Source organism: Diadema antillarum, unplaced genomic scaffold (genome assembly GCF_040938485.1).
Source record: "Diadema antillarum isolate AM-2024a unplaced genomic scaffold, OU_Dant_1.0 seq00000122_RagTag, whole genome shotgun sequence".
NCBI classification, from domain to species: Eukaryota; Metazoa; Echinodermata; class Echinoidea; order Diadematoida; family Diadematidae; genus Diadema; species Diadema antillarum.
The window spans coordinates 586,191-607,387 of record NW_027271202.1 but is presented as its reverse complement, the minus strand read 5'-3'; the positions used below and the strand labels follow the sequence as shown (position 1 = coordinate 607,387).

The 21,197-nt window shown below is 37.1% G+C and overlaps 1 protein-coding gene across 1 annotated transcript; it reads left to right on the top strand.

Annotated features, from left to right (window-relative positions):
* The first annotated feature begins 3,095 nt into the window (after positions 1–3,095).
* LOC139727185 (ZP domain-containing protein-like) lies at positions 3,096–18,154 on the top strand. The gene is made up of 7 exons (XM_071638145.1): positions 3,096–3,123; positions 12,126–12,304; positions 13,330–13,515; positions 14,369–14,586; positions 15,477–15,579; positions 16,844–17,030; positions 17,997–18,154. Exons 1-7 carry the CDS (start codon positions 3,096–3,098, stop codon positions 18,152–18,154), a joined length of 1,059 nt encoding a protein of 352 aa, XP_071494246.1.
* Positions 18,155–21,197: the final 3,043 nt, after the last annotated feature.

Genomic DNA, 21,197 nt, shown 5'->3' with positions numbered 1-21,197 from the left:
GACTCGGAGAGGAGGTAGGTTTAGACCTTTTTAATAGTGTCCGACAATTTCTCTACATCTTGAGATGCACGGAGGTTAGCTCCACGCCTAAGAGTCAACACCACGTCCGAGTTAGGAGGCATTAATAGATTAGCTATATTCAGTTTGACACTTAACCTAAACTTTTACAAGCTATTCATGGCAAAAACTTTTCAGAATTATGTTTCTTTGGTAAAGAAGCGGATCACCTCAAAAGGAAACAGAAATAGTACATGACACAAAAGTTGTCCATTTTAAAAATCTGGTCTTTGACTTGCTTCAATATACTAATAACTTTTACGTGAATTACTATGATTCGGTATTCAAAATTGAGGAACAAAACATCTTTTCATGCTACTTAGTTGGAAGAATACCCCCACCCCTCATCTCAGAAACGTATGGTATGCATTTACTGTAGAGTAAGACATAGAATCAGAACAGCAGGGAAATCAAGTAAAGGTACTTTTGCAATGTTCTCCTAATTTGATGTCGAAACTGGTGAGGGTTTTTTTTTTTTTAAACAAGAAGCTAACTTCCTTCTCCTACCTTTTAATTTTCCTGCAGATATCAATTATACATCTAGTGAAGAGAAAAAGCTATCAAGGTCCAACAACCATGATTCCCCTACTGACATTTGCGTTGGTATTTCTGGCATGCGCCGCTCCGTCGTTGCAAGGTAGGACAATTACCATGATTACCAACTTCCAAAAACATTTTTGAGTTGTTCGTGAAGAATCTCGGCAAACAGGTACCAGTCAAAACGCCTAGGAAATTCGTGGTAGAAGTTTCGAGGGAAAAGGGATATGTGATTCTCACAAAGCATAATTTTATGTCCAAATCTGTTATGAATCTACTATGATTGGTACCAGGTAGCGTGAAATGCTCTGTGAACTCACATCTTGCTTAGATGTTAATGTCTCCCTTTTCCTATTTGCCACATAATATAGTGTTCATTGAACCATTTCAGCGGCAAAAGCGTGAAAGAGTTTACAAACATTTCTCTCTTTTTTTCAGAAGTAGAAGAAATCACTGATTGCTCTCTTGAAGTTAGACTCTTGACAGCATTCAAAATGAATGTAATCTAAATTTCACGTTACGATAGAACGAGCAGTTTGGTTAATGGCAATATTTCTTAACCTATGTTATGGCCACAATTAAATGAAAGGTAAGTTACATTTATCATTCAAATTGTAATGCTTCAGATTTCCACAGTTTTTTTTTTCTCTCTTTTATGTTTCCTCTAGCCTCTTTTTCATTTTTTTTTCACATAGTCTTCGCCAAGCACCATTTTGTATAAACTTCACAAAGCATGTTTGTGCAGTCATGCATATGATTAGCAACACTTGTTCAGGTTGGCTGATAATGTGATTTTTGTTTTATGAGTATGATATTTTGTAATGCCAGTCAACTGAAGTTTTTTTTTCAATGATGAAGAATCCGTTTGTTTTTTATGTCTATCATAGTTAATGTTCTGTATGCTATATGACTTGATGTGTTGTTCCATTTTAATGAAAATGATTTTAGAATGAAAAAGCATTACAAAACATTACCAAATTATGTAAAGAATACATCTTAGAAGAGTTCTTCTTGAACTAGCAAAAATGAAACATTTTCTTAAGGGAAAAATTAAAGAAGCTTATCTTGTAAACCATAGGTACGGAAAGGTTATGAAATGGCCATAGAGGTACGGAAAATGTACATAAATTACTACAATATTTTACCTGTTATGACTACAGAATTCTGCATACACTGAAATAAACAGTATTATCATCTGAGATTACTGCAGCTGTCTACCAAAAAATTCATGAAGATGATAGCTACTGAACGTAGTGTATATTCAATGCTAGAGGGAGAGAGAGAGAGAGAGAGAGAGAGAAGGATCCCTATTTGCTTCTATAAGCTAGTCTCTCAATTTGATCTTTAAAGAGAAAATGTTTGCTGATTGTTTTACATTAGATGGTAAAGAATTGAAAGATAATGGACCAGTGTAAACTAATGTTCTTTTCATAAATGAGGTTCCCAACAATGGTGAATGAAAGGATGATGATTGTCTTGGGGGTAGTGATCAAAATTGTCATTTTTTAGTAAGCAATGATGCTAGAAGTTCATGTCTGGGTAGTGAACACTACAAGTTCCGATATGAAAATGAAACAAATCATTCAACCTAAGGATGCTACTATTACCTAATGAGATATTTGATGGGAATAATCTATTAGCACTACATATCAGGGGCGGATCCAGGAATTCCGTAAAGGGGAGGCGTCTTTACAAAATTGAAGGGGGCGCACGCCCCCCTTCTTCTTTTTATTTCTTTTGTTTTGACAAAAAAATAAAGAGGGGCGCGAGTCCGGTGCTGCGCCACTGCATATCCTCATATTTAGTGTGGCAACTGTCTACCTGCAACACACGTTTGCCATTATACCTCTTTAGCCTTGTAACCCCCTGCAAAAAAAAAAATAAAAAAAATAAAACTCATCGCATCTATATTGTAAAGAAATCATGGACGCCCTTTCTTGAGATGCTCTATTCAGCGATGCCTTTTTTCTTTTAACTTCAATTTGTGTGTGTGTGTGTGTGTGTGTGTGAGTATAAAGAAACAAACTCGTCGTACAGGTCAGCGTTCACCTCCCTCTATTTTTCTCTTCTCTCTTTTGTTTGTTTGTTTGTTTTTTGGCTTTTTCGTCTCTCTTTAATCATTAAACCTTAAGGTGACAGGGAGCCAGCAACACAAATAGAATTGTATGATTAATTATCATTTCTGCTGTTAAAGACAAATTCTACACACACAAAAAAAAAGAAAATCCGGAAATTGCAGCTTAAAATGAAGGTTACAAGGGGCGGCTTATTTCGTACCATAGACTTTGGACAGTGTTAAACGCTTAGGTGTTTCTTGTGCGTATTGGCACTAAAGCATACACAGGCTTAGATCTCGGTAAATGTCGGGTACGTTTCTTGAAGCTATCACATTAAGTCTTTACAGAAATCTCAGAATTGCCACAGGCGTTCATAAGTGTGTCTTATGAGAGACCCCTGTTTTGCTTTGTAAAATTATCGGGAGTGAAATGTCAGAAGCTAACATGTCAGAGACACAAAAGTTCAATACAGGTAAGATTGTCACCAGCAAAATTTCAGAGTAAACTTTTCGTGCCGATGCTCTAGGTTCTTTTTTTTTTGTTTGTTTTTTGTTTTTTGTTAGATAGATTTTTCATCAGAAATTAATCCCTTTAAACTTGACCTGGTTGTAAAACTCAATTTAGTGACAATAAGTTTGCAGACATCTGTGTCAGCCGGCGAAGAAAGTACTCTATAGCGTGCATGATAGTAGCAAACAAAGGACGGTAAAGAGTTAAGCGTTTGAGATGAGAAGTGATCAGTGGGGTAAATGCTAGAAATAAAAGCGTTTGAAGTAGAGATTGGGAGGTTAAACCTTAGGTAAAATCAGAAATATCAATTCTACAGTGTCAAAGGTACAACATTTCAAGGATTGCACGTAAGGGGTAAAAATTAGAGTAATATAAATGCCAAACCTGCCAAAAGATTAGGACAAAAACAATACTCAACCTTCCCTAATTTCTTTTAATAAACCTTGCTCTATTATCATCGCAACAAGCTTTGTTAAACATTGAACGCTTGAAAGGTACTTTAATAAAATCTGAATATAGACCGATTCGGGTTCGTTGAGGGCAGCAGACAATTTGTGGCACTGGGCGCAGCCATTAGCTCATTTTGCGGTGTCTTAGCCGACCCCCCTCCTCTCCCCCACCCCACGGGCAACATGTTTATCGCGCACTTGTAACAAAGGTTCGCGCACTAAGCAAGCATTCGCGCACACAGTACGAGACGCCTATTGGCTAAAACAACCATGTATCAGTTTTTCATTCCGCGCTCGTGAGAGGGGTGGGGGAGTGGGAGGGGGGGCGGGGAGTCGGCTGAGACACCGCAGTAATGGCGCTGCCCATGCCAAAAATACACATAGCGCGTCACAGAATCGGTTTATACTGTAATCTGAAATATCTATAGTATGTTCTTTCGAACTGGCTCTTGCTTGGTTACTAAACGGTCTAATATCAAATGTTACAACTCGTCAAGAAACATACGTTTGTTATTTGCTTCCCCGCGTTGAAACAAAAAAATCTTTGTCCTTGTTTCGTGACACATCCCTGCTTTAAATTGAGTGTGTGTCACACGAAAAAAGCTAGATTAATAGAAGGAGAGAAGAATTACAATAAACGTGTAAGTATGTACGGAGGAAATAAACCTACGCTGTCAATGAATACGGCATGGATATTCTTTTGAGATTTTCGAATATCTAGTAGACTCAGAAGCAATCATAAAACCAAGCGTAAGCAAAGAAAGATTTTGTGTATGATTCTAAGCATTCTAACACATTTACACGTACACATTACGTGATTTAAAACCTGTTGTAAGTAATTGATTTCTGTTGCATTACACATTAAATGCGTTATATCGACGATGAAATGAATTGAATTGAAATGAAATGAAGATTTTTACAAACACTGCGAATGTGTAAAGTGGTGGTAAGTCTCGGTTCCTGCTTTTCAACCTTGAGCAGCGAACGAATGTATAGTAATACAAGCACCATAATTATAATAATACTTTTTTTTTCAGAATTCATGTAATATGCAGTATTCGCTAGCAATTTGTTTATTCGCGCATATCAATATTTAGCACTCAGAAGCTATTCATACACATAATAAAGATAATCCATTGTCATACTGTGGCAATTCCTATGAATGTAGTCAATTGTTGGTAGTTGCTAAACCGTACAGCAATTCATACTCCATTAACAACTTGACTGATATATTATTGCCAGTATAAATATATATAAAAAAGTAGTAACAATTTGACGAACTATGTGGGACCAGTTTCGTGTGGTATTGTGGCCGATAAATATAGGAAACGTAGCCAAAGCAGCGTTCTCCTCACTTCCCTTCCCAGACTGCTCACGGCCTGCTTTGGATTCCACCGTGATTCTCTACCCCGACCAGTCCTCCTATCCGGTATGGTCTCTGCTTCAATTGAACTGCTCCTCTGGTTACGAACCCTTGACTGGATATGACTACAGCTGGTGTTATTCCGGTTCTCCGGACTACTGGTACCCGTCCCAGAATAGCCTCCTTGAGTGTACACTGGGTTGGTGTTGTCAAAACGAGAAAATTCCTTCATATCCTCCATATCTTTGGATTTCGCTGCCTTTCCACATTGTTTCTTGATATGAGTGTGTTGTTCAATGCGTATATGTTATTCTGATGTTTGTTTATAAGGGTCATTTTTTATTCGATTTGTATTTGGTTTATTGCAGTTGAGTAGTTTGGTCCTATTTGTTTCTCTCTCTCTCTTTCTCTTGTTGTTGTTTTGTTTTTTGTTTTTTGTTTTTTAGGGGGGATTTTGTGTGGTTCCTTTTTAACTGCTAGGATATCTGTTCTGTAGATGTCATCTTTCGTTAAAAAAAAATAATAAATCGTTTCACAGCAACGGTTACCATGAGTATTTCATTACACTTGAAGAGTTTGTTTGCAAAAACCGATAAGTCCATTTTGCCAAATGGAGATATTTGCGATTAAAGGTCAAGAAAAATAAAGAGAATAATAAGAAAATTTTCGCTTCTTTTGACCATAACTTCAAAAATATACCTTTATATGTAGTGACCAATGTATCATTAAAAAGGTATTATTTTGTTCTTTATGACAAAGATCGTACTTCAAAATCTTCAAAAATGGACTTATCGGTTTTTGCAAACAAACCCTTCACTTATTGATTTTTTATATTTCATTTCATATCAGTTCATAAGACACGACCTTGCTTGAATACAATCATGACAATTCAAAGGTCGCATATCCCTTTAACAAACGTCACAAAATTTTGCATGGTTGAATGATGTGTTCTAACATCGCATATGAAATTTTATGATAATACACCTTAGACTTGTTCTTTTTTTTAAGAAATGAAAAATTAATCCCGTATAACTCGAGAATGCGCTTCCCTTTTGTATCCAGAATAACGTTTGGTTTTTTCGGGGTCCGAATAAGATTACTTAAAATCTACAGCCTTTAATCGTTCTCCATCGCAAAGAAGTTTCCAATTTTATCATTTACCCCCTCCCCCCCCCCCCCGGCTAAACACTGCTTAGTGGTAAGGTTAGAGTAAAGATTAGGGTTAGGTTTAGGTTTAGAGTTTAGAATTTGGGTTAGGGTTAGGATTAGGTTTAGGTTTAGAGTTTAGAGTTTGGGCTAGGGTTAGGATTAGGTTTAGGTTTAGGATTAGGATTAGGGTGAAGGCTGTGGGGTAATTGCCCAGGGGGTAATTGTCCTACACCCGGCGTATGAATTCTATATAGATCTTCACATTTCGCCTTTCTACATTTTCACTCATATTTATTTGCGCCATATTTAACGAACTAAAATGTCAGTCACGTAGGCCCTTGTTTCACCTGAAATGCTGCAGCCTTGAGGTCTGCTTGTCGTGGCTAACCCGAGGCCGCCTGCGAGTCGCTCGCGAACTGACAAGCGGTCTCAGTTTTTAAAATGAGCTTTGGACGAGCACGAGCGATATCGCTTTACGCTGGTTTGTTTGCACACTAGACTCTCGCGTCGCCCTGCATTGCTCTGCTGTCGGAGTTCTCTTTTAAAGCAACAAACTATTTAATCTATTTGTTAGTTCTCTAGGCTTGTCTTTCTTGATTATGGTTTTGCTTTTTTTAGTTTTATATTGTTACTGTTGCTGTTGTAGCATTACCACGAGAAATTTAATGTTTCAATTTCGTATTAATCAGTCTATTACAATGTTAATAGATTGAAAGTATGAGAAAAAATTACATTAAATTCAAGAGAGATAAGTAGGCTATACCTGAAATTAGACGGAAAAAAAGTATGTGAATTGCGAACACCTAGGGACATAGCTACTTCAATTCAATTCAATTCAATTCAATTCATTTATTTTCATTCTTCTTCTTTTTTCTTTTTCAACAAAAACATAACACAAGATAAATCAGGTTTTACATCATAAACAAAGAACATTTGTCTTAATTAATAAATGGTATCAATAAACATAGGAGCGCATACTGGCAAAAAAAAAATAATACAAAGTCATGCTTCAGTTGAAAAAAAAAGGAAGAAAGAATAGAGAGGTCCACTAAAAAGCAAAGCTTGTAGATTGTGAACCACTCATAAAACCTATAAATTACTTATTTACAAACACTTGTGACGAATATAATATACGACAGGACGGGACAAAACAGAAGAAACGCAACAGCATGACGCAACTTGCCAGAATAGATGAAAAGTATGGAAGGAAAGAAAGAAAAAAAGAGAGAATGAGAGAATACCTACACGCTGAATAAGGGAAATGGAACAGAGGATGGTAGAGAATGTGCTTCAAAGAGTTGGTGCTGCATGCAGCTGAGCAAGGATTGTAATGGCTACTTCTTTACGTAATAATAAATTCAGTGTTTGAATAATTGGTGGGTGGATGATGAACTCTGAGGTTAACAAAAACTAAAGCTGTTAATGGAAAAAAAAACATATCAGGGAGGATTTAATAAAAAAAGTTTCAACTTGCGCTTAAAAGAATACAAAGATGGGGATTTTTTTATTTCACAGCTCAGTGAGTTCCAAAATCTAGGACCAGTGTATATAAATGTATTCTGAGCCAATAAAGTTCTCAGGAGGGGTAAATGAAACTCATTAGATTGTCTAGTGGGATAATCATGAAAAGACTGGTTCCGTGGGAACATTGAATTAAAAATACTGGGAAGTGCATTTACGTTGTAATTAAACATAAACTGACCAAGTTGAAAAAAATACAAATCTTTAATTTTCAAAATCTCATGTTTAATAAATAATGGCTCTGTATGGGAACGTGGCGGGACGCCACAAATAATACGAATAACCTTTTTTTGTAACAAAAGTAATTTATCTAGTAAGTTTTGATAGGCACTACCCCACGCTAGGAGTCCGTAATTAAAATAAGGTAAAATTAGAGAAAAATACAACGTCAACAAAGAGGACAATGGAATATGAAACTTGAGTCTATTAATAATACCAATATTGCGTGAAATTATTGTACTAATGTTAGTAATATGCGGCCTCCACGAAAGTTTATCATCCACTGTGATACCAAGGAATTTTATATGAGGAACTCGTTCTAACAAAGTGTTATCAAGAACAATACCTGTGTCTAAATCTTCTAAAGAATTACTAAAAAACATATACTAGTTTTCTGAAGATTAAGAGATAATTTATTAGCTCTTATCCACTGAGTTACTTTTTTCAATTCGGAATTAACTATGCATACAAGAGTATCTGGATTTTGGTGAGAAAAGAAAATATTTGAATCGTCAGCAAAAAGTATAAATGAGAGTATGTCAGATGATCTACAAAAGTCATTAATATAAATGATAAAAAGTAAAAAGTACTTCCCAAGTCTCTACAGAAAATTTCTTGCCTTCGTCCATGCCTTTGAGTGTACTCACATCACACCCTTGGTGTTCTCAAGTTAAGTATTTCCTGCTGAAGAAACGCCAAGTGGAGTAATGTTGAGATTGTAATAAGTGGTGCATACGGACTATAGATAAGTTCTGCCCAATTAAACTACTTTGCTTTGGTTTGATTGTGTACCTGAGTGCATGTATTGTGTTTGTTCTGAGGGGATGTGTTCTTGGGTTTGATTGACAAACACGCAGGCAGTGTACATACAACTATTGTTTTAAACACACTAAAAATAAAGGTTCACATTTCTACCCTATTTGTCCCTATAGCAGCACCCTGGGGTGCACAATTGCACCTTTTATCATGCAAGTACAAAATTAAATCTCTTAATATTCATATTTGCACCTACAAAGATGCAGACATATCCATCAGAGTGTAAATTTGATCCTACGAGTAAAACCTTGGTACTCGTGGGCAAAATTTTAAATTTTCAATGTATTAATGTTTTATGGTGCATGTTTGCACCCTTGATTAGCACAAAACTTAGGGTGAAAATTGCTTATTGGCGTGTAAAGTTGCACCCAAAAGGGTGGTTGTATAGCGACAATTTTGGGGTTCAAATTTGAACCCGTTTTTGTTAGTGTGAACGTACAAAAACACTGTTGGGCCTTGAACTCTATACTGGGGTGCACGTAATTGGGCATATCTATGTAGCACTACAAAATATTCAAATTCTGTGTATTACTTGTGTATTTCTTTATACATCACATTCTCTTTTCTCAGACGTATTCAATTAATTAAATGTTTACAGAGCGATTATATATTGTCTCTTGCACTAATGTTTGAATTTCGTACAATTTAATAATTGTTGTTTTTGCCCAATCACAGCGACGGGCTATTACACGCAGGAACCCATCACGAATCCACAAAATCGTAAGTGCCTTTGCTTCAGTGTTGGCTTGCGGATAGACCTAACATCGTAAACCCTTTCCAGTTTAACAGTCAATTTTTATTTTGGTTTTATTTTTGTTTTGAGGGGTTTCTCAGGTTTCTGTAGGGTGTTTTGTTTTTGTTTTTGTTTTAGCTTAGTTGTGTTGCTCTTGTTGTTGATCGTCGCCTCTCCATGTACAAGAAAATCAATGTTTCTCTTTCCTATCAGTCTGTCTCTTACAATCGTTCATGAAGAAACCGTTTACACAAAGCCGTAGAGCCGGCTGTAAGCGAAATTGTGTTGGCTGCTTGCACCTATATAACCATGGTCTGTCCCAGAGCCTCATTCCATCACCGACAATCCTCGTCTTGCCCAGCAAGGGGGAGGGGGGGGGGGGGCAGGAGAAGTTCTCTCATTTCCCCAAATTCTCTCAGTATGCTCTTTTATGTAAACAATATAACCTTCCATATATAAATAGGGAATGTGAGAAAGGTTACCTTAAATAGTCTTAAATTCAAAAGAGAAGCAGTATGCGGGAAATTAAGATAAAGAAAAAAGGTTCAAGATTCAAGATTCAGATTTGTTTTCATTTCCATAAGATAAACAGAGAAGTTATATACAATGTATAAGCAGGACAAATTTGTAATAATTGCAAAAACGTAAATTGACGAAATACATGTGAAAATGAGTAAGAATGAAGAAAACGCAATTGTATTTTTTTTTTCAAATATGTAGGGCCTAAATATGCATATAGTACAAACAAATTAAGAGTGGGAATGGAAATTGAGGGTCCCACTAAACTGTAGGTTATGAGAATTGCGAACGCTTTACTGTCTTAGGGGCATGTTAGCATGGTTACTCCTTAAAGGTCTTATGACATACAAATGCATGTTGATATGTGTTGATTCATCATATCCTCAACACCACTTTTGCGATGAAACGAATATCTAGAAACATTTCATATGTTTATAAAGATTTTCACCGCAAAAGTGGTGTTGAGGATATGAATCAACACAAATCAACATGCATTTGTATGTCATAAAACCTTTAAGCCCCTACAGAAGATTTCAGTGTGAAGGCCTACGTCCCTGCAGTGTATACTCACTTCTTGCCCAATGTTTGCAGGGCAATGACGTTGTCTCTAGCACGAATGTTAAGTGTCTTGCATTTTAATTGTTGTTGTTTTCCTCTATCATAGCGCACACGCCGCCTTATTGGGTCACGGATGGACCAATTGGTAAGTGCCTTTTCTTCAGTATTTGCTTTGCATATATGCCGAACATCGTAGAATCTTTTTAATCTAACAGTAAACTTTGGAAATAAAACATACTTATTTTACTTTCCGATTATTTGTTCTTCACTACCCTAATCCAAATGATATTTATCCTAGGATACTTATAGATTTTGAGGGAAAAAAAATCTGTAACCCACAGGGTTTTCTAGCCGTCTCAGTCTTAATTAATTCCCTTGCACACTTTGTACAAGGCTTTAGTTTTTCGTTGCAATGCGTCAACCGACTAATGATCGTAAAGATGTGTACATGGCCATAAAAGTCCAGGTATGCAAAGATAGTATACAAACATGTTACCACAGATAAAAATCTACATAGAGCGGAAATGCAGATGGTTACATTCAGTATAGTTTTGGCTCGCCTTGAAGGGGTGTGATTGCAGCGATTATCCCGCAACTCGGAGACGAGGGCAATACGCTGTAAACTGTTGCACGGACCGCAAATGAGGGTGCAGTATCATAAACCGTTAATATCCGCATAGTGCCTGAATGCAAACAACAAAACAAGTAATGGGTATTATAAAATGGGTTCAAGAATGTAGCCACTTGGAAGCGCTGAAATGAGTCACTTGTGCGTGCATTAATTTCTCACTAACATGCACGGCCTGACGTCATAATGTTTACACTAGCAGTGCGCACTCAATCAGTTGTTACAAGTGCGTCGCGCGCTACTATACGCGCTGTCAATCCTGTAAACAACTTCTAGTTCGGGCTGCCGGCCGGCCTTTCTTGTGCATAACATGTGGCGTACGTATACACTTATACGTACAGTACTTATGTGTGCGGGATTTCCGAGTGCGACGTGCGTAAATGTTTGGGACGAACATCTTCGGACATCTTGACTTTTTGACTTGAGCGAGTGCTACATGTAGCTGACTGGTATTGACCCACAAAGGTACGTGAAAAATGCTGTTAGTTTTCGACCCATTTTATAAAACAAATGATGCACAGGATTATTTCGTGGCGTTAGTGGAGATGCAGCTTACTCTCGGGTATTTACAATGTAGTGCAACATGCACTCGGCTTCGCCTCGTGCATATTTCACAATTGTAAATACCCAGAGTGCGCTATATCTCCACTAACGCACTCTATCCTGTGCATCATTTGTATAATATCTAACGTAAAAATTTCAATTTGTTGCCTGTTTATATATTTAACTGCTATCTCTCTGAATATCAAAAGCCGCGGTCACACTGGCAAAAGATCGGAAAGTCTTCTGCCAGTGTGACCACGGATATAGAAACTCTTCATCATTCATAGACAATACACTGTATCACTTTCAACTCTTCAGGGAGGCAGGAAATAAGTGAGCGAAGACACATTTTCGGGGCTTTTTGTTCTTTTGTTGAAGATCTTATCTTATTCTATTTTGACCAACTGTCAAGAGCGGCACCAAAAGTTACATGGTTTCCATGCTCTTGCAAATCTTCGATTTTTAGATAACGACGTTGATTGCGGCAGCACGTCGATGACGGTGTATGTAGACAGGGCGCTTATCGATAGTCAGGACGTTCCCGGCGACATCCACTTCATCGACGACAACTGCGTTGGCTACTATCACGACTACGATCACGTTGCCATCTCCACTCGATACGATCAGTGCGGCACCATTCAAATTGTAAGTGAAGAATTATGTCGATTGCGTAACACATTTATGATGTGACTTGTGCACTCAAAGGAGTCAAAACTCACAACGTACACATTATCTTTGCGTATAACGCGAACACAAACCGACACAGACAGAAAAAAAACCTTTCTGAATGATCAGATGATGAATTATTTGCATATTCTTTCCAAAACCTTGTGTGTGCTTCATAAAAATGACATCATTCATTACTCTTATAGCATGAAGATAAGATGATTCTCAACGCTGCTGATAATGTAAAAACACGTATGTAGCATTGCATCTTATTGACAAGTGTATGGACAAGTAACTAAACAGTAATAAAAAAGGATAGATAAGAATACATTTATCAAAAGAAATTGATATGAAATTAGCATACATATACATGCTTATATACACTCACAAAATTTGAATCACTACCATCAACTTTTTGAAATATACAGGATTATTTCGTGTATCTGGCCATGAATTAGAATATAGTTGATTTCCCTCCTTTAATATGACTTATTTCGCTATGCACATATCAATCAAGGGGCTCTGGTATCTTTCCGGGAACTTGATTTGTTAGTTGTCGAAATAATCGTTTAATTTTTCATGTATGTTTTTAAAGTATTTTTGAGAGATATGTTTGTAATATGATGCTTGCTCTGTGAAAAATGCAGAAATCAAATCACAATTAAACAAACGTTCATTAATTTGAAGATATTATCAAGAGTCACGAGAGTAGAGAATGCCACCCACATAATCAAGATGTTTATCATATCGGTAATGCCCATACCGAGGAGCTCACCAAATATTACCTCGTGTATGTACTTATTGTTTTCATGCTTATTCTAGATAAAACGATCAACCGAAGTCTGAATGAAATAAAATCTTATTTGGCGCCACAGCACAAAGCATCCCTCTCTGGTCAAAATAAAAGGGCGTGAATGTATGTTTTCAAACATCATTTGAGGGGAAATACTCATTGTATAAACACCAAATGCTCATTATTTCAAATTATTCTTTCATCCATGCAGCAAGAAGCAGACTACATCAAGTTCTACAACAAAGTTACGTACTACACCCCCCGCGATCGTAGTGGAACCAATCAGATCATTACACGTGAACATATTTTACATATCAACGTCACGTGCAGACTGGAACGAGAGGAGACGTTAAGCGAGAGCTTCTATCCAGTCAGACACAGTATCGAGTACAGCGAGGTTTGTAATCTTTTCCCTGTTGGGAGTTTTTCATTTACCTGATTTACCAGAAAATAAACGCTTATATTGTTTCTTTGGAACCTACATCCTACAAGCATTGCTTTTTAGTAGGTTCCTAATATTTACACATCATTTATTACATCTCCTTATACATTTGTGAAATTATGTCTAAAATTGAATGTTGTGTTATACATGTTTTACTCCGAAATCAAATGGAATATGAAGCCTGAATATGGAATGTGGAATATGGAACTTGAATATAAAAAAAAAAAAACTCTAAGCAGAAATGATAGCTTTATCAATATGTTAGGAAATGAGAGCGCATAGCCATCACTCTAGTTTCTGCCAACTGCAAGGCTTTTTGTAATATATATCATTACTCTCTTGATATAAGATATTACTTATCTTTTTAACATCAACTTATTTTACTTATTATTGGATCTTTGGCACGGCATAAAGTTAAACCCTGGATTTTGGAAATGACATTTTCAATGAGACACACACACACACACACACACACACACACACACAAAGAAAATTGCCATATTATAATTTAGCTTAGTCTTAATCTTATTCTGATTCTCCTGTGTTTGGTATTGACACGAAGTAAATAAGAAATATGGATATCTTCACATATATATGTATATACGTGTGTGTGTGTGTGTGTATGGCGTACCTCTCTCTCTCTCTCTCTCTGTGTCTATATATATATATATATATATATGTATATATATATATATATATATATATTCACTTATTCATTCACTATATGAACTTGACCATAATATTATCTTTAACGTTTATGCATGTGTCTTATTCACATTGTTAGTCTCTTGCGTATCTTGTTACCTAGACTGGATATGGCGAGTTCACAATAACCATGGAGCGGTACACAAGTTCGTCGTTCAACTACTTGGCTGATGATTCGGCAATGGTCCAGTTAGGCCTACCGCTGTACTTCGGTGTGAAGCTGGTGGCCTACAGTGATCTGACACTCTTCATAGACACCTGCTGGGCCACACCCACCGCGAACCCACTGGACGCCATAAGATATTCTGTCATCGAGAATGGGTATGTGTTTTGTTCAGTTGTTTTGAATTTTTTACTCATATTACCGGTCAAGATAGAAACAAGATGATTTCGCGCATGAAAGATCTTGTGCATAGCAGTGCCATCATGCCAAATGCAGCCTGTATTTTTGCTATTGAATAAGAAGTCTGCAATACAGGAGAGCGAAAACACTGTTAAAGGGGAATTAACCCCAAATATAAATGTGGATTGAGTGAATGCTGCAATATTATAGAAGAACACATCAGTGAAAGTTTGAGAAAATTGGACAATCCGTTGCAAAGTTATGAATTTTTAAATTTGGTGACGAAACCACTGGATCAAAAGACTAATACAGATCAGGGCATCACATACATGACATATGGACTATAATATAAAGAAAATACATGTATAAAGAAAATTCCACAAAATATCATTTCATATGAAAAGTACATATTGCCTGGAATTGTTACTGACATATGTCCAGGGTAATATTATTCCCCCTGCTTTCTGAAAGAGGTAAGTCTAGTGCTCTTCCATTATGCTAGAAAAATGAAAAAAAATGTTTAATTTTCTCTCTATTTTCTTTATATGGTATAGCCCATGTAAGATGTCATGATCGGTAGTAGTCTGCTGATCCAGCGGTCTCATCACCAAAACTTCAAAAATTCAAGACTGATGGATTGCACTTTGTGTTTGATTAAGCGTGAGCACCACACGCGACTCCGTGTTCAGTTCAGTTCCATTCAGTTCTATTCTTGCCTTCAAGTTTCATCTTTAGAATGATTGGTCTCATACATGCATCAGGACAAGTTAGTTTATACACACAAAGAAGATATGCGTATACGATCAATTTTCATTTGTACATTATACAAACCTTATATGTTGTGGTTTATCCTGTTGAAATTTAACAGATGTAGAGAAGACACAACAGTGACCTTCTATACTCAACCTGGCAATGCGCTGTTCGAAGGCTTCGATGTCGACGCATTCACATTCATCGGAGATCATGAACAGGTATCTACCACACTCAGTCATGTTCTACTATAAAAGCAGTTATTTTCGCGAACAGATATTTTCGCGATGAAGTCACAGACATTTTCGCGACATACCCGTATTGGCTATGCGACATCGAGGTGCACAAAGATACGCGAAGAACCCTAGCATTAAACAGTTTGGCGATGTTTTCGCGTGTATTTAAATTCGCCACCCAGTAGTGAATCGCGAATTTCGCGAAAATCAAACTTCACGAAAATAACAGCTTTTTGCAAAGTACTAGTAATTTTGTTCTTATACTCATCATAATGGATTTGGGTCTAACCCATCAGATCCTTGGATTTTTTTTTCTTACTGCAGAAGTTATCATCATCAAATTGGCAAGTCTGACTTTTAGTGCATGTCTTATATTGACAAATGAGTGGCCCACATCTCTACAAGCTTGTCTTTTAAACGTCTTTTACATTAGATTATAAAAAAAGTGAGTGAACTTTACGCAGTGAACCTCTGAGGAAATTCATAATTCAGTAAGCTCCCCTTTCTAGTGGGAACTCAGTACCAAGTCACAGTCCAGTCACACACAGTACAGAGGGAAAAAATGAAAGAAAATACAAGGGAATTTCTACCTGGTATTGTCTAAGGAAAACTAACATTCGTTTTAATCTACACGTCTCAAAAAGATTGCTTTATCACAGACATTTTACAACATCTAAAAAGAACGTAGCTATCCGATTGATCGATTGCCCATCACGTGACATTTTTAATAGTTAAAAGTTCCATTGCACACTGTGGCTGTCAGGCGTTATCTGAGCAAAAATGGATAGCGCATGGCTGACGTCACCAATTTCCATTGACTCATTCGAGGTGTTGTATAAAAGAAATACTGTAAAACATGATATATTCGCGGCATGAAATTTTCGCGAATTGGAGCTGACAGCCTTTTTCGTGGCATGAAATTTTCGCGAAGGGCCACTGGCGTTCAATGCATATAATGTAAACAAGAACTTTCGCGTGCATTTTAATTTCGCGAATCTTAGCGCTCGCGAAATTCGCGAAATTAAAGTGCACGCGAAAATTCCTCGTTTTACAGTAACTCGGTGAAAGATGAGGCGCAACTCGGCTTCACCTCGTTGAATAGAGGGCCTCTATCTTTCACCTCGTACAAAATCTTGGTACCATTACACTCGTGACCACTCACTATTTGTATAGTATTGCACGGTCAACAAAGACCATCCGTGAATCTGGATATGAGATGGCATTCCATTGGCTCTCTCGTCTGCTCCAGGTATTCATCCATTGTGACATCCTCGTGTGTGACAATAGCGACTTGAATTCGCGCTGCAGCAGGGGCTGCGTGACGAGAGCAAGGCGTGACCTGGAATCCAGGGGCTCCCAGTCCAACCCGCACACCCTCTCGCTCGGTCCCCTCTCAGCCTCCAAGCCGCAAGCACTGAGCGCGGAGGATGCGGAAGGTACTTGATAACAGCACAGTGTATGATGATGGTGGTGATGATGGTGATGATGATGATGATGATGATGATAATGATGATGAAGATGATGATGATGATGATGATGATGATATACAGGGTAACAGCATTGATTGTCTTTCCTTGGTTTATATTCATAGATTTTGTATAGGTTTCATTTAAAGTCTTTTAGACGAAATTAGCAAAGAGGAGAAAACACCGAACTGATGTAGAGTTCAACCTCAACCGTCAAACTACTGCTTCAACCAATTAACGGGATCGTATAGTTTTGGTTGAGACCTAATTTCAGGTTTCTAACATTTTTGGTAAGATAATGAGAAACTTCCTATGAAATATGAAAGAGCATGTAATTCCATGAGGAATTCAACGCTTATTTGATGAAAATTGGTTTTGAAATGGCTGAGATGTCCAAAAAAGAGCGATTCTGATAAGTATGGGACCCACCTTTTATTACGATCGCTTTGTTTTACTTTGTTTTGGGATGTTTCAGTCATCCCAAACCCGATTTTCATCAAATAAACTCGCAAAAAGCTCTAAAAGTCCAATTCTGATCTCCATCAATACTGCACCATCCCTTTAAACTATACACATCATGGGTGTTTGGGAAGTAGGGGAACATCAAATTATCTTGAAATATAGAGACTGGGTCTTCTCTATTGGTTTTTTGTTGTTGTAGGAATTATGTTATTGCTGTTTTTATTTCATTTTTTTATTTTAATTGTTGCTTTTTAATGACAATATCTGGTTTGGGTTATATTCAACGATGGTTCTTTTCTTCAGACATCAATAATCTTGAAATATGAATTCTGGGTCTACTCTGTTGTTTTGTTGTTTTAAATTGTTGCGTTAGTATTGTTTGTTTTTATTTTCTTGCTTTTTCTTTAATTGCTTTAGTTTTTTTCCATGACGATATCTGGTTTGAGTGATATTCAATGATGGTTATTTCTTCAGACTCCTCTGTCTCCACACTGAACGCTCTGGTGATCGCTGCAGTCGGATTCGTCGCCCTAGTCGCCCTCATTGCTCTGGTGGTGGTAAAGCGCATGCGTGGTCGACCACAGTCGCGAGGGTACAGCCAGGTCGATATGTCCGTCCCTGACCAAGCCTAACTTTCTCCTCCTACTTGACCGGCAACCACGACGACGATAATGAGCCACGTTTTTCTTTGAGCAGATTAGCAATAGATCGAAACTAAATCATTGTCAAGTTATAACGAATACAAAAATGATATGTGATGCTAAAGACGTTATATGTGCTCATCAAACTTCGCATTAAAAAAAAAAAACTCACAAAAAAAAAAACAACGCTTCTTTCTTCTATATTACTGAAATGGTACGATTTGGGGACTACATTTTTGAACTTGATTTGTTTACTTGCTTATCTTCCTAGTTCGTTACAAATGCTGTGAAATTGTTAACGCCAGGGCAACCAGAGTTTTGGATGTGTATTCTGTTTTCGGGGCAAACACAAATTTTCACGTTTGCTTTGCAGTATATGAGACTCAACCTTCGTCAGTAAACATTGTCAAATTTGAAAAACAGAAAAAGAACAAATCGTTTATATTGAGGATTGATGAAATGCATAATCATATTCTTTTAAATGTCTTCAAAGTATGATGTGACTGATTGATCAATTGATTGATTGATTGATTGATTGATTGATTGATTGATTGATTGATTGATTGATTGATTGATTGATTGATTTGAGTCATTCATATTCTTTGAATTTTGATTTCAATTTCTATTAGTGCAATAGTAGATGGATGATATAGAATGTCGACAAATTGAATGACGTTATAATTACTTAAGTTCATTCCAGGTCAATGTATTCCCTCTTGTTGGATACAGCCAAGACAGCAGAATATATCATGCGCGATACTGAATAGGATTTTGACATGAAATCTCTACCAAGAGTTCAACATCCCAAATTGGAATTCCTCTTAATTTCATAGCAAAGGTTTTGCTTTGTAATAAGCTCTTATTTACGCTGACGCACATCCTGATGAAAGACACCATAATGTTGTAGATGGAAAAAGGAAATCATTTTTTTTTCATATGATAATTTGTAGGCTAAGTTATGAGGTCTTCGCTACTTATCAGAAAGGTGTGTTATTTCAAGGGCGTATTTATTCATTAATAATAGAACATCAAATATGAACAAGCCATAATATGTTAGTCCAGACAGTGCCAGAACATCAGCAACAATAAAAGAAATAACAACTATATATCCCATTATTTTCCGACAATCCGACTTCCCAGCATCATTTGCTGGCGGAACACTATATCGGTGGGTCTATTGGTTTTGAGTTGGGATTGAGCTTCTTGACCATTTTCTTTACTCCTTCTTCGTCATTCTTCCAAAAAAGAAAAGAAAACATATATACGGTAAAAAGAAACAAAGAAAAGCAAACCACTAAGACGCATTCCCAAGCCCCCCCCCGTGTGTCTTGTTCTCTCCTTCCATTGCTTTAAATACTCAGATTTACTTCGCTTTGCTGACTTTATTCGGATTCGCCATCATAATCAATATGGAGTGCATGTATGCTTAAATGAAATTGAGATTACTTGACCATCACTATGATAAAGTACTCTTCATACTAGATCTTGATACAACTTTAAAGAAGTTGAAGCAATTTCTTTAGGTGGTATACTTGTCTAAGAATAAAGTTCATACACCATATCTAGAAAGTGTGTCCACTATAGCTGCTAATGACTCGCTTACGATCTTCAAATCGTATGTCTGACGTAAGATATGGTAAAATGTGCGTTACATAACAGTGATGTATTGCAATATGTGTATCTGGTCTCCTGTGTAATTCTCATGTAATTTTTCTTTAACAAAGTGCGTATTTTGCTTTGTTTTGCTTTGCTTTGCTTTTTGCATGTTCTGTTAACTGCTGCTGCTTCGTGAATAAAGTAATTATGATAAAGAAATGGATCTTGAGTTTCACGCCTCGTCATTTCAGATTGCTATAAATGATATTTCTTTCAGAGTTTACGATGCAATCGTCAATGTTATGACGTGAGAAAGAGATCTTGTCATTCTTTCAACATTAACTAAAGAATCGTACTATGTTCTATCGTAAATAATCACGCTCCTAGCTTTTGATGATGACATTTACAGTGCTTGACACAATACATGTAAATAGACACATGGAGGAATATACGTAGTTGACTATTTGTACATGATATAACTATGATTATAATGCAATGCCTATTATAGTCTATAAAAGATGATGTATAGGCCCTATATCCTACATTTTGTCGAATACAATAACAAGGAGGGTCTACAGCACATCAACTAAGCCCATTGAAAGATGGTGTGCATGTGTGTGTGAGAGTGTGTGTGCGTGTGTGTGTGTGTGTGTATGCGCGCGCGCGTGTGTGTGTGTACAGTGTCATTGCTCGCACATTATTTTCGCTGATCGCCGAATTTCAGTTCTAAAAATCTAAAAGTTGTGGTTGTGGTGGTATGTGTGTTTGGACATAGGGTATCGATAATAAAGAATTATTCACTTTTCTTACCTTTTTGACTGAAAATGCTCCCTATATGCAACCTACAGTGCGCACTACATCGCTGAATTTCAGTTCTGTAAAAATAATGCATAAGTTCCCTCGTGTGGTGGTGGTGATGGTGGTGGGGGGGGGGGGGGGGTGTTGCACCCTCAACATTCGATCTACATTATTTCACTTGACTAAGGACACATACGCAGAACATCAGGTGACAGTACGATTTAGCCTTTGAGTGATGTTCATCTATTTTCTCACTTTTGGATTTAGAATTTTCCAAATAATGAATATGCCACCTAAAGTGTGCTCTAGATTGCTGAATTTCAAGTGTAGATTTCCAAAAGTTCCCTCGTGTGGGAAAGGGGACACACCCTCCCTTTCTGATCCACACTTTGGACTTATGCACAGTGAAGACCCACACACTGATCAAAAGGTTACAGATACCACGTTTTAGCCTTTGGAATATTGTTCCTGAACATTCATTTTCCTTACTTTTTTTTTAAAGAATTTACCAATATTCCACAAAAAAGTGCACCAGATCGTTCAATTTCGGTAAAAATGCAAAAAAAAAAAATGCAAAAAAATCCTCGTGAGGCAGGGGGCACCCTCGCCCTTGCCAGAGTGCCCCCCCCCCTCCTTTCCC

What these genes read in the sequence shown, in the direction of transcription:
- LOC139727185 (XM_071638145.1), top strand. Translation starts at nt 3,096, where the DNA reads ATGTCAGAGACACAAAAGTTCAATACAG. An exon ending in AGTGCGGCACCATTCAAATT is followed by an intron (nt 12,305 to 13,329) that starts GTAAGTGAAGAA and finishes TCATCCATGCAG; the next exon opens with CAAGAAGCAGACTACATCAA. An exon ending in ACAGTATCGAGTACAGCGAG is followed by an intron (nt 13,516 to 14,368) that starts GTTTGTAATCTT and finishes CTTGTTACCTAG; the next exon opens with ACTGGATATGGCGAGTTCAC.